The sequence below is a fragment of the Megalobrama amblycephala genome, linkage group LG11 (assembly GCF_018812025.1).
Source record: "Megalobrama amblycephala isolate DHTTF-2021 linkage group LG11, ASM1881202v1, whole genome shotgun sequence".
Lineage (NCBI taxonomy): Eukaryota > Metazoa > Chordata > Actinopteri > Cypriniformes > Xenocyprididae > Megalobrama > Megalobrama amblycephala.
In genome coordinates, this window is record NC_063054.1 from 15,758,670 (window position 1) to 15,773,588 (window position 14,919).

A 14,919-nucleotide genomic window follows, 5' to 3' on the forward strand; every position below is an offset into this window, starting at 1 on the left:
GCTGGTCAGCTGAGTGGCACACCCTTTAAACTTGTAGAATATATTTAAGAAAAGAAACAAGTCTGGCAAAAGCACTCTGCCAAGTTATAGGGAAATGTAATATTTTAATGTTTTAAAATACTTTAGAATCTCCAATCCTGCTCCAGTGGCATGTTGCATGAAGCTAGTTGAACAATCGCTGAGTTTCAGAGTAGGTTTGGAGTTGACAAATCCAGATAAATCCAACCTGGTTTAGATCAGGACCAACTGTTGCACAATGCTTGGTATAAACCTTCTCCGTCAACTCAGGTTTAATCCAGAGATTTGCGAAGCACGTGCACCTGAAAGTATGACATGTGCGACAAACAGCCAATCACATGGAACAAGGAGAACGTCAGTTTGATTCACTTCTCGCGAGAGAGGCCGCACAATTCACGTCTCTTCCGAAGATTAAACACATTTACAAAGCAGATAATAAACACTGATGCAGTGAATCATGCATGTGAATCAAACAAATAGGCCAAATATTTAATATAGTTTCACAGAGAGCTCAAAAGAATACATGTAAGCTTAACCTGTTTAAAAGCTTTATATATTACGCATGTATTATACTCATTTTAATTTAATATTAAGTTTAAAATTGTCAATTAATATAATAGGCCTAATTATATGAATATGTCATATGAATTATTCATAGTAATTTAATTTATTTAATATAAATATAATGAATAATTAGCAGCAAAAGATAAGCAATTTTGTCTCTAAAATGTTTTCACTATAAACTGATTTAATTTGAAGCGAGAGATACAGGGGGAGTGGCTTTATTGCATCAGATACAATGTCACTTTACTCACAGCTGATTGGTCCAGTTTTGGTTTGCGATCTCTAACTCAGAATAAAACCTGCTCCGGAGCAGGTTAGCCATGTAGCGTAAATTACCATAGCAATGAAACCTGCTGAAAACCAATCCACCTTCATTAGCCCGAAAAACCAGAGTTTGCTCAAACTAATCTTGAACTTACCTGGGTAGAAATTGAAACTGGCTTTGTGCAACAGGCCACTGGAGGTCCACCTTCCTGCAGAGCTTAGCTCGAAGATGGAAGGAAGATGGAAGTTTCTAGTAATCGAAGACTCTGATTAGCTGGTTCAAGTGTGTTTAATTAGGGTTAAAGCTAAATTCTGCAGGAATGTGGCCCTCCAGAAACAGGACATTGGATACCCCTGCTTTAAAATAATAAAAATATCACCTTTAAATAATAGAAAAAATACCTGTTTACCATTTGATTAAAGTTTAAAGACTGAAATTCCATGAATGTTATACAGTGTCGTCACCAAACTAAGATGCAATCTGTGGGCTTGGCAAATGAGTGAGTTGCGAAGAACTGGCTGAGCTCGTTTCACAGGTTAACTTTAACCCTTATTGGGTCACTGCCCTCATTCTTAAACTGGGTTCAGTGATTTTAGTGCCCGTTACACAAGGCGAAACATCCCTCATGAGCTATCTCAAGGCAACAGCAACATAAGTGAAAAAAATTGTACATGCTGCCAAGAGATTCTTTTTTTCTCTAATAAACCATATCATCTACATCCTTAACACGCTCAGCCATTAATATCATATGCCACATCAAACATGTTAAAAACTGGCAAACTTAACCTGTTAGGATTAAACCTAATCTATCACGATAAACCAAAACCCAAGTATCAGTCACAACACTCAGATAATTGTCATACTGCTGCTTAGGGCTGCATTAAAAATGGAGGCAATATGATAAACATTTGGATAAATAATCATGTTGCTGCTTAGATATGATTTTGCGGTTTACTAACTGCAACAGCATGTATTTTGCTTATTTGTACAGCCCTAATTGTGTTTCTAAAGCTTGAGGATTGCATTTGGTGTTTAAGAGATGCAGACATTGACTGTGGTAATTATTTGCTGCAAGTTCAGTTTTGCAGAATTTTTTCTGGAATTTGAGACCAAAATTACTACATGTTAATATGGGGATTCTGAGCAAGATACTTGGTGACACTTTTGTGACACTGGTTAAGTTTCTGCAGCAAGGTCATTTCACATTTCATGTAGCACAACCTCTCCATGAGGCCAATGATATCCAGATTCCCACATCCATTCAGAAGTTACTCAGTAACTCACAACATTTACCTCCCTGGATAGATCACAACAGATGGACCCCCCACTGGTCTGATAACCTTTTATCCAGGTGTGTGTTCACGGTGTGTGTGTGTGTTCAATACTCACTGCTGTCTGTGTGCTTTCTTCCACCGTCAAGTCACCTAACCCCCAATTGCTCCCCGGGCGCCACAGCGAATGGCTGCCCACTGATCTGGGTGTGTGTGTCCACGGTTTGCAGTGTGTGTGTATTCATGACTGACTGTTCTTAATGTGTGTGCACTAATTTGGATGGGTTAAATGCAGAGGACAAATTCCAAGTATGGGTTACCATAATTGTCCTTTATGTCATGACATATACACTATACATTTTTTTTAACAGAGCTCGTCAGACATGACGTTAAATTTCAGATCAACCCTGAAGGCTAATTTATCATGAGTTCCAGTGGGGTTTTGTAATAGCGGTTTTCAATTTATAAAATATAGATACATGCAGTAAAATAAGGTCTGGTTAATATTACTTTAAGTGATTTTCCTGTTTTGCTTTGACATTTTGTTTTTGGACGTCTGTTTGTTTGGTACCTGAAATGGACATACAACTTTGATCTGTCTGATTTGTTAAGTACATAAACTTCTTTTGGTATTTCAACACGGTTCATGGTAATTCTTAACTATTTTACATTTTGGCAAACTGGTGGCCAAAATCGTCCAAATCTCATGTGTAAATTTTCATATGAATGTGATGAAATCGCCACCTCGTAAAGTAGTTATGTTTTACCATGAGATTGGGTCTTTTCCATGGGTTGGGTATTTATAATATTTGAGGTATGACTGTTTGTAATTTATGTTGCAAAACAAAATTTAACCATAGACTTATTTTAATTTGAATTTGAAAACTGCCATTTAAAAAAAAAAAAAGGTTTGAATTTCCATGACTTAAAATCTCATGATTTTAGAATTAAAACCTGAGCACTCTATTAATAATAAAAAAAAAAAAAAAAAATAAAAAAAAATCTCAACTGACAAAAGTCCAGGTTGACTGACACAGGTGTCACAGTTTCTGTAGGTGATCTGAATGCGAACTTGATGATGCTTGGAAATCATGAAGGCACTTGTTGGACAGTGATTCACAGGATCTTGATTAGCTTTCAAAATCTGAATTGCAATCAAAATGTAGATCATTTCAAAAATGCTGCCCACAGAAACCAGTGTTAGAATATGCTAGCAATGTAGTACTACTTATTATGTGTATGAAGGCTTCAACTCTTGAAACCATAGAGTTGTGAGCAGTTGTGCAACACAGCTTGGGATCGAACACTTGAGATGAAATATGAACCTGTCTCTGAAGATTACCGCAGCACCATCTGTGCATTGGGACGGCCAACGGCTCAACTGATTGATGAGACCCCTTAAGGAGGAAAGAGAGCAGGGGACCTCATACACACACACTCTCCAAACCATCCACTCTCTATTTGCCGTATTCCAGCCAATATCTCCGGCAAATACCTAAGCAGGTCCCACTTCACTCATTTATCACCTTCCTACGGCTGTTAGCGTGTCTGACTAATCTCTGTGGAATCAAGATACACACTCCAAACATATATGCACTCAACCTGACCATCATATTAAATGACACTGCACCACACACTGAATCCAGGCCACACACACTTGACCCCAGGGGATTAACCATGATCAAATTTATTTCATTGATCGGACAAATGGGATAGCGACAGGCCTCTTTAAGATCAAAGTAGACCACCATGTTGTGCACAAGCCATGGAGAGTTTATCAGGGTGGAAATTAGTGAATATGATGAAACCTGTCATGAATGTCTTTGGACTGTGACATTTTAATGACAAAAAAAGCCATTTTTCATCTCTTACTTATTTGAAAGCATATGGGGCCGCCGGTTGTGCCAGCTGTACGCAAGTTACAACAACCTAGTTAGGACATAAATGAGAAAAGTTACAAATTACAAACTACTAAATATTTTTGCCTTTGCACCATTAAATGTAGTTGAAATTTAACTCTGCAATATAAACTAAATATTTACAGAAGCCTCCAGCCAACAGTAATGGTTGGAATAAAACAGATAATTAACTGAATTGCATTAAAAAGCTCATGTTTTACAAATTTCAATCCTTTAAGACCATATGATGATATTGACATTTACACTCATAATTTAAAAGAGAAAACATTGTGAACATTGTGTAGTTTCTGAATGTTATTTACAAATAAAAAATTGTTAATCAATTAATGGCTAATTTAATGATTAATATTGTATTTCAATGGAAACTTATTTTTACCTTCAGTTACATGAGGCAAAACCTTAGAATCAACCTCAACAAATAAACAGCAATTCAACAATTTCTGCTCAAGACTTGCTGGAGTGTTGAAAGTAAATGTCATATTATTCTCTATAGTACAGTAGTCAGGGCACTGATCAGGGAGACAGCCATTTTAAGGGTTGTCTCAATCACAAAATCCTTCCTGCACTGGAACATTCACTCCCTTAAAAAGTCCCATAATTCACCAAAAAAAAACAGGGAGCACTATGCTCCCTTATTGGAAATTACGTCACATTTCTGAATAAATGTAATGAGACATGATAAAAGATTTGAAAAGATAAACCGTTTTTTGTATTATATGTCAGCATAAACACACATCACCAGACAGGTATTGAACACATAGTTAACATTTATAATTGTTAAAGGTGGGATCAGTAGATTCTGAAAAACGCTGTTGGACTTTGTTGATATTTGAAATCAACCCAAACAACCCTACCCCTCTCTTCATTTCTCCACCTCCAAAACTCACACTCCAATCCTATCCACCCTGCTCCGAGTCGGTCTCGAACCCCAGCCCGTCTGCTGCTGGTAGGCGAGGCGAGTGCACCAACAATGACGCTAAACACTGCATTCTCTAGCAGTCGTCAGTGTGCAGTAGTTTAACTGCAAAACTCTCACTATCTGGCCAGTGTTACACACGCAATGTGTGTGGATGTGGATGTCTGTTTATCACTGCTAACGTGCAACAAAATGCTTCACTAAAAATTAAGCGCAGTTGATGAACGAACGACAAGGAAGCACAAAAAATGAACGTACAGTACACGAGAGTACAAAGTGTTCATTGTTAGTCGCCAACTTGCACAGCAGCTCATGACACACAAACCCAGTGTTACTCACATTTGAAGCAGTTTCAAAGCAGCCTCCACGTCTGTTTTCAGGCCTTCCCACTTAGCTCTCTCCAGCACTGGAAAGCTTTTCTAATATAAACGCGGTCCTAAAGTGCTTGCCCAGTCATAAACCTTCATTCCAGTGATATTCTTTTGTGCTTTTGTGACCCATCTCTCGTACTACAGGTTGTTTTCTTATTATTTTCAAATCTCCCTCCTGCTCATTCTCTCTCCTCGACCATCATACGCCCCCTAATGCTGAATGGTTAACCGTTTGTTGTTGGTGTCGGCCCGACTAACTTCCAAACAGTGTTTTTGAAATTCTACTGGGTCCACCTTTATTGACCCTGGCCCAATGTGTGAGCCAGGGTCTTTACCAGTGGCCAAATTCGTGTACACAATATACTGATTCATGAGCTTGGGAGCTATAGAGTTCATTGAGATGCACCCTAAGAAAGCCTGTAGACTGATTTTTATGTGAAGGACCCGTTTTTGCTGGGAAAATCAAAAGGATGTGAAGTTTACACGCGCTCCTGAGAGCCTTTCTTCCATTCAGTTACGCGTGAAACGAATGCTTGTACAATGTTCAGGATAATGCCGAAAGAGCCATTCTGTACTGTAATGTCAATGTGTCATGCAAAGAAAAGGGATTCAAACTATAGTCTCAAATATACTGTACTTTAAAATTTCACTGTTATGAAAGTGTGATTATTATTATTACTTCTAAACGAAGAACAAAAAAACTACTTTTGCCTTAAATATATCAGGGACTTGAATCATGTTCAGTCACCTGTACGTTACATGTGCACGAGTGTGAGATCGAACAATAAGTTGCTGGTTGCAGTTCACTTAATGGCCACTGATGTCGCTAATAACAAGGGTTTCTGAATTCTACATATAGCATTTCAGTAATGAGAATATGGCGTTATTTTACTGTCAAATGTCGAGAGCACATTATTGTGACGCGAGAGCATATCAATGTAATGCGCGAGCGCAAATCTGTCCGCTCGCGCGCGGATTTCCTCTGCTCTCGTGCAAATCTGTCCGCTCGCGCGCAGATTTCCTTTGCTCTCGCGCAAACCTGGACGCGCGCGCTCAAATATACAGTGCTATCTTATAGGGCTGGGCGATATATCGCCTGCGATTCTCACGCGCATTTCGTCAGTAAAGCCAGTTCCCTGATTACCGGTAAATCTCCATCACCTGCTTTCAAATGGAGCGCCATTTAACTGACAGAGCCGTAGTTCACTGATAAGCCACGCAATATCACGTTCATATCGCAGATGAATCGCCTTCGATAATGAACGCGATATTTGCGTGGCTTATCAGTGAACTACGGCTCTGTCTGTTAAATGGCGCTTCATTTGAAAGCAGGTGATGGCGATTTAGCGGTAATCAGGGAACCGGCTTTACTGACGAAATGCGCGTGAGAATCGCATGCGATATATCGCCCAGCCCTACTATCTTATGAACTGCCTCTCCTCTCACTCAGATATTGCGTGTGCACGCTCAAACTGTTTCCTGCGTGCTCAAACGTGTCCTGCGCGCTCAAACTGCACATGTGCGCTCACGAATCTCTCCGTGCTCTTGCAGAAATTAATTTGCTTTTGGATTAAACGCTGTCAAAAGTTATAAACCAATCAGAAGAGACGACTGATCCATGAAAATGCTACGTGGAATCTTATTGGCTGAGAGTGAACTGCGCCTGGAATTCTTTCGACAAAGATATGTATTTTATTTCTTCACAATTTAATAATATTTATCAAATGTAACCTAGTCTAACTGCATCACATTACAGGTCAAACCCCGATTTATATAAACAAACAAACAAAAAATGTTTCTTAAAGTTATTGTGGTCATACGTTTTGTGTTGAAATTTATTTTAAAAATAGGTAACATTTTACAATAAGGTTTTTATTTGTTAACATTAGTTAATGTATTATCTAACATGAACTAACAATGTGCAATACATTACTGTAATTATTAATCTTTGTTAATGTTAAAAATACAGCTGTTTGTTGGTTGTTTACTTCACAGTGCATTTAATAATGTTAACAAATACAACATTTGATTTTAATAACGTATTAGTAAATGTTGAAATTAACATTAACAAATATTAATAAATGCTGAAGAAGAGCAATTCATTATTAGTTAATGTTAACTAATGCAGTTAAATAATGTTAACGCAACCTTATTGTAAAGTATTACCAACAAACATCTTCTGATTTAAGACTGAACAAGATCAAGTCAAATCATCATTCCCTTAATACTTAATGTGGAGATCACATACCACCATAGTCAATTTCTTTTGAGGTCTGGTATAAAACATGACATACAAAAATACCTAAGCTCTTGTGTATGCACGATTAAGCAAAAGAACGCGATCTTATTCCTAAATGACAACGATTCGGTTATGTCTATTAAACCTTTTGAAATTACAATCATACCAGAATATTTAAACCTGCTTTTGCATTGCTACTGAAAGCAGTGGTTATGTAAGCTATATGTTTTAAACAGCTTCACAAAGTGTTTTCAACAACACACTATTGCTACATCTGTGTTGCAAACATTAAATAATAATGCAAGTATTGCAATAACAATTTATAGTCTGAATATACACTGATTTCAGCAATTAAAATAAGTAGCTAAATGAACGTTGAAACTAATGTTGTTACACTGTTCTGCCAGTAGGTGGTGACCAGTGACTGATAAAATGTATTTGATGTATCAGAATGTATTTGATGTATCAGAATCATTAATTCCAGACCTCAAAAGAAATTGACTATGGTGGTATATGTGATCTCCACATTAAGTATTAAGGAGAATGACGATTTGACCCTGATCTTGTTTGGTCTTAAATCAGAAGATATTTGTTGGTAATACTTTACAATAAGGTTGCGTTAACATTATTTAACTGCATTAGTTAACATTAACTAATAATGAATTGCTCTTCTTCAGCATTTATTAATATTTGTTAATGTTAATTTCAACATTTACTAATACGTTATTAAAAACAAAAGTTGTATTTGTTAACATAATTAAATGCACTGTGAAGTAAACAACCAACAAACAGCTGTTTTTTTAACGTTAACAAAGATTAATAATTACAGTAATGTATTGCACATTGTTAGTTCATGTTAGATAATACATTAACTAATGTTAACAAACAAAAACCTTATTGTAAAATGTTACCTATTTTTTTAAAATAAATTTCAACACAAAACGTATGACCACAATAACTTTAAGAAAAATTTTTTGTTTGTTTGTTTAGATAAATAGGGGTTTGACCTGTAATGTGATGCAGTTAGACTAGGTTACATTTGATAAATATTATTAAATTGTAAAGAAATAAAATATATATTTTTGTCGAAAGAATTCCAGGCGCAGTTCACTCTCAGCCAATAAGATTCCACGTAGCATTTTCATGGATCAGTCGTCTCTTCTGATTGGTTTATAACTTTTGACAGCGTTTAATCCAAAAGCAAATTAATTTCTGCAAGAGCACGGAGAGATTCGTGAGCGCACATGTGCAGTTTGAGCGCGCAGGACATGTTTGAGCACGCAGGAAACAGTTTGAGCGTGCACACGCAATATCTGAGCGAGAGGAGAGGCAGTTCATAAGAGAGCACTGTATATTTGAGTGCGCGCGTCCAGATTTGCGCGAGAGCAGAGGAAATCCGCGCGCGAGCGGACAGATTTGCGCTCACGCATTACATTGATATGCTCTCGCGTCACAATAATGTGCTCTCGACATTTGACAGTAAAATAACGGCATATGAGAATACGTTTTTGTTTATTATGGTAATGAAAATTGGGTGAAATGCACTTAACTGTCACAGTAAAAAAATCTCAATGGTCCTAAAAATAGGCTTAATTTTGTTTAAAGGTAGGGTAGGCCATTTTTTATAAACACTTTTTGTCATACTGGTTACATCCTGATAGCAATCAATAATAGAAGTCTCAGGACTGCCAACATATGTATTTCCATACCTCTGCGTACACTGCGTCATCAGCGTGTTCCATGAGGCTATGCAGAGTTGTAGACACAGTCACTGAGTGCCACAAACAAACAGCAGCCACCTTTTACAGTTCCTCCTGAACCAAAACAACCAGCTTATGCTGTGTTCACGGCACGCCATGTCGTAACCGTTACTATGAGATGGCAACCCGTTCTGCCTGGAGCTGCTCATTTTCTCAGACTTGGATTTATATTTCTATATCAACACTATCAATGCCAAAATGAATCTGCAGCAGTCAGGTGGTACAAGTAAGAGCTCTGTAGTTTACGTTCAATATTATTGTAATGTTGCGTGCTTTGAGACATGAGGTAATTTAATGCTGTCTCTCTTATCGTATGCTTTGCAGACTCTGCTGTGCATGTTCATGTCTTTTGGAGGAGGCGTGGCTTTGGAGATCGCTCTGAAGGGAAAGTGGGATTCAAAACTAGCTTGCTATTGATAGCCTTTCTGAAATTGCCTACCCTACTTTAAGCAAAATATAATTTATTAATTTTGATTTTGGGATGAAATATGATTTGAGAGGCTTAGTAAGCATAAGACAGCAGAAGCAAGACCTAAAAATGATACACTTGTCCAACATTGATCTTTTAAATGTATCAGAGGCCAACATCATATTTGACAGTAGGTCATTCTATGCTACATGTAAGTTTCTAAACAATTGGCATTTATGTTCAAAGCAGACTCAAAGTCAAAAGCTAGCCAACTCAACAGGAAGCATTTTCAGATGTCACTTCAAGCACAATACTGCCTTTTCATCTGAAATCATGGCATTGTTGGAGTGCAGCTAAAGCCAGGCTTAACACACCATTTCATTAGAGCTATCAAACAGTCAGCTCGTGTGGGAGTTTAGGGCTTGAATAGGGTGATCACATTGATTTCTTTTTGTAAGCCCTTCCACACTATGAGAAAACAAAGACCATCAGCAAATCCAAAATCCATACACCCAATCTACTGTAAAAACAATTAACACTAAACCTTCACTCAAGGCCACACTCACATGCGATACTGTTGTTTTATTGATCTGAGGTAATTTAAGTAATTACCACAGGGGTAATTAGATACATCTTCAGTAATATTGTAAGATCTAAACACTTACATTTACGGTTAAGTACATACTATTGATAGAAACATTTACATTAGTTCACCTGAGCTATTTTGCAATTTTGCTCCACTAGTGTCATATTACTTAAAGAACTTAAAACTAAAGTATCCGGAGTTATCATTAGTTATATAGCACTTTGAAATCAAGCCTTCAGTTCCACTGTTCAAGGTGTTATTAACTTCGGTTTCAAATGAGCATCTTAAAGGTTTAGCTCACCCAAAAATGAAAATTCTGTCATTAATTACTCACCCTCATTTCTTTCCAAAACAGTAAAACATTTGTTCATCGGAACACAAATTAAGACCTTTTTAATGAAATCAGAAAGCTTTCTGTCCCTCCATTGACAGCCTATGCAACTACCAATTTTAAGCCCCAGAAAGATAGTAAAGACATCATAAATGTAATGCACGTGACTCCAGTGGTTTAACCTCAATTTTATGAAGTGACGCGAGTGCTTTGTTTGCACAAAAAAAAAAACATAATTTACCACTTTATTTACAAAATATTAATCTCTAACGCATATTCATGCAACAACGTCTGCTCTCGAGTAAACAACACATGTGTTGGTTGAGGTGCTCTCGTGAACGTGCATTGGAGATCAATATTTTGTAAATAAAGTGGTAAATTATGTTTTTTTTTTTTAGCAAACAAAGTTTTGAGGTTAAACCACTGGAATCACATGGATTACTTTCATGAAGTCTTTACTACCTTTATGGGGCTTGAAAGTGGTAGTTCTGTAGACTGTCAATGGAGGGACAGAAAGCTCTCAGATTTCAATATATGAAATATCTTCATGTGTTCCAAGGATGAAAGGAAGTCTTGTGGGTTTGAAACGACATGAAGGTGAGTAATTAATGACAGAATTTTTAGCTGAACGAACCCTTTAAAACTTCATAAACCACCAACCTCAGATTTGTGAGCAATACTGTTAAAATCCCTATGAAATGGCTTGACAAGTGCAGTTTTCTCTCCTGTGTTTACATATTTTCAATTGACATGAAATATTTTTTTAATAGCTAATACACTTTAGTTTATGCCGCAGACATGAACCATGATTTATTGCTTGCGATTGATAATCAGAGGCATGTGGCGTTTATAATTTAGGGGGAGGGCATTCCACTTAAACTTCATATATAAACACTGACTCGTTGGGTAATGTTCACACATTTAAATCAGATGACCGCTAATTAAGATAGTAGCATGTGTGGAAATCCCAATTCAGTGGTGCAGTGACGTCATGAGCACTCCAGCTCTTTATTAAGTAAGTGGGACATTCTCATTCTAGACAGAATTTTATTGGAGAAAAAAATTGGACACACCCACTAGTGCAAGATGAATCATCAGTATTTTGATTTGTTTTTCTGGAAGTCAAAGACTTAATGTGTACTTTTTAAGAGAGTACTAATATATGAATGGCATTAAAACTAAAAGACGTACTAAAAGCCACAAAACTCCAATTTTGATTTTTAAACAATGATGCAAACATGGTCATCTGTACTCACCATTGAGTCCATTGGGGATGCTCCTGTGATGATGTGGAGCGGAGAGATCATCCATAGATCGTCTTATGGTGCCAATCTTGGGTTCTACAGTCTTGTGCATATGATTATGATGATGGTCTGGGCTGCCAGCACTTCCAGCACTGGAGGTACTGCTCCCATCACCTACATCTCTGACAGTGCCCGAACCTCCATTTAGGTTGCTCAGACTGGACTGGCTGTCAATAGAACTCCTAGATCCAGCTCCATTCCTATCTTCATCCAACATGAGAATGATTTCCTTTAGTTCTGCGTTCTCCCGAAGAATGTTTTCCTGGTTAACCTCTAGGTCCTTGAGTTTCTGCTGATACGTGCTCACCTCTTTCCACACGGAGCTTGCCGTATACCTCCCAAACCTCTGCCATTCCCGAGACAGCTTCTTACCTTTCTGCCGATCATCATCGAGAAAGCAGCAGAGTTCCCTGAGCTCCTGGTTATCGTCTTGCAGTTTCTGATTGATATCCTTTAGATTACGGATCTCATGGAGGTGCACCTGCAGTCTGCGGTTGATGTCCTTCATCATGTTCCCATGCTCCAGCATCAGGTTCATCTTCTCACTGTCAACCTTTCTCAGTCTCTTGATCAAGTCCTCTTTGCTCCATCTGATCAGTTCATCATCAGAGATCTTACTCAGGTCATCATTAGGACAATGTTTTGCCATCATGACTCTTAAAGAGGAACAGTCTCAGGGTGAAATATTCAACATAGATCTAACATAATCCCTCCAAAAAAGCGCAATATAAAAACGCATTAAAAACCAAAGGATTCATGTAGTAGTAACGTTAAATGATTTAAATATTCACAGGACTGTAACGTTACATAAACTGATTTGTATTCCGGAAAATTTATTTTCAAACTATCACCTTTATTAACGCCTCACTTACCACTAACTTTGCAATCTTACATGTTTTTAAATATCCTAAAACGTGCGCGATATATAAATCCACGAGCATCGTTGTCAATGAAACGCGGTTTTTCTCATGAAAAAATTCCTTTAGACACGAATGAGCTTAACGATAGAGGTTTCAAGCGCAATATTTAAAAAAATAATAAACATAAACACCGCCTTCTTAAAAATAACATGTCTGCATTTACATTAAAATTAATCGGAAGCTTCAAAGATCAGATCAGAAGGGGTTTGCAAGTTTAACTCCTCACGTGTGTCAATGTTCAGGGTCTCGGGTTCAGTTCTTCCCCTGGACTGGTGTGAAATGATCCGAGCGGATCTGAGCAGGTTCAGAGATGAGAGGCAAAAAGCAGGATCTGCCCTCTTAAAGAGACAGAGCCCACATTCCCAAGATACACAAACAGGCTGTTTTTTTTTTTTTTCGATTTCTTAAGGTATTATAGAAAACCTGTTTCAATTATAATTAAATTTGAACCATATAATTATTTAAATTGTATTACTTTTCACAAGTTTTTTAGGTTGTTTGTTAGAATTTGTAAATTCTTTTCCACCCAAACCACCCACTGTTATTTATTTGTTTGTTTGAATGTTTGTTTATAAGTGAAGGAAACAAGTAAATCATGGAACGTCTACTGTGCCATTACTATACATTTTTAAAGACCCATTTGTCCTCATGTAAAGTGAGAAAGGAGCAGATGCCTGACAGAGATATTGTGCATTCGAAGAAAGTCAAATATACCTAACTTTTTAAAAACTAAAAATTAATATTAACTGCAGAATCAAATGAATGAAAAATCTGTATCAAGGTATATTTTGAATTTGTTCAGAGGTATTATTCACCTATGTTTGGGTCCTGTCTCAAGCTTTCATTTTCTCACAAATATTAGTGTCTGCAAATCTAGCATTCACTTCAATAAATGACTAATTTGAGAATATGGTTTCACATTGATAGTTCCATATGTTTTAGTTTCAGTGAGACCTCAACATGGCATTTTGTTTGTTTAAAGTAGCTAAATGTTCAAATGTGCTGAAAACCATAAAGAACCGCTCTTTGGTTCAACCTTAAAGGGATAGTTCACCCAAAAATGAAAATGCTGTCATCATTTACTCACCTCAAGTTGTTCAAACCTGGGGCCCATCAAACAGGGCCCCATTGACTTCCATTGTATTTTTTCCATAATATGGAAGTCAATCAGGCCCCATCATCTGTTTGGTTACTGACATTCTTAAAATATCTTTTAAGAAGAAAGTAATTCATACAGGTTTGGATCACCCTGAGGTTGAGTAAATGATTGAGTAAATTTTTATTTTTGAGTGAACTATCCCTTTAACAGTTTAGACAACAAAATCTTTTTTTGAGTTTTGTTAGTGAACGTTGCCCTCCAGTGGCCAAAAATTATATTTCCATCCGGGTACTACTTACAGGCTATTCGAGGTAAAGAAAACAACGACGAACAATCCGTAAAAATATTTTTGGCTTGGTTTGGTAGGCCTACATAAAATCTTTCCTCTTTATCCTTCGTCTTTTTTTATTAAACTTGAATACCTTAATAATTAATCTCAATTAATTCGTATATTTTATATAAAAATGTGGTAAATCACCGAATGTGGTAAATGTATATTTTTGGCACGTCATTCAGATTAAAAAAAGAAAGTGCTTGACAATTTTTACCTACACTACCAAATAAAACATATCACGTTATGATTAAATACAATACTGTTCGGGAATTCTGCCACAGCTGGCTCCATAGCTCAGTGGTTAGAGCACTGGTCTTGTAAACCAGGGGTCGCGAGTTCGATCCTCGCTGGGGCCTGTGTGGCAAAGGTTTTTTCTTTGGACATTTTCATATTATCTAATCGTTGTACTACAAGAACAAGTGATACAGTTTCACATATTACAAAAAAGGACACCACGTAAAACAGTTTTTATGATTTTAATTCACTCTGTTTAATATGTTGGGTTAATTTGTAATATGAGACCAATTTAAAAGCTAATAAACAATGTTTTAGGATTCGGCTGTTAATATAACTTCTAAAGAAAAAAGAATTAAACTAGCAGAATAGAAACATA

The 14,919-nt window shown here is 37.0% G+C and overlaps 1 protein-coding gene and 1 non-coding gene across 3 annotated transcripts in view; one reads left to right on the forward strand and one right to left on the reverse strand.

Moving 5' to 3' along the window:
• ccdc85cb (coiled-coil domain containing 85C, b) overlaps nucleotides 1-13,190 on the reverse strand; it is a 67,716-nt gene extending 54,526 nt beyond the window's left edge. The window contains exon 1 of one of the 2 annotated variants that reach the window (XM_048206316.1): nucleotides 11,906-13,190. In XM_048206316.1, the coding sequence (XP_048062273.1) occupies nucleotides 11,906-12,605 (700 nt within the window). In that variant the 5' untranslated portion in view covers nucleotides 12,606-13,190. The remainder of the gene's footprint in view (nucleotides 1-11,905) is intronic. The other variant, XM_048206317.1, reaches the window with a different exon arrangement.
• A 1,399-nt stretch (nucleotides 13,191-14,589) lies between these two features.
• trnat-ugu lies at nucleotides 14,590-14,662 on the forward strand. The gene has a single exon. It is a non-coding gene; the product is annotated as a tRNA-Thr (tRNA).
• The last annotated feature ends 257 nt before the right edge of the window (nucleotides 14,663-14,919 follow it).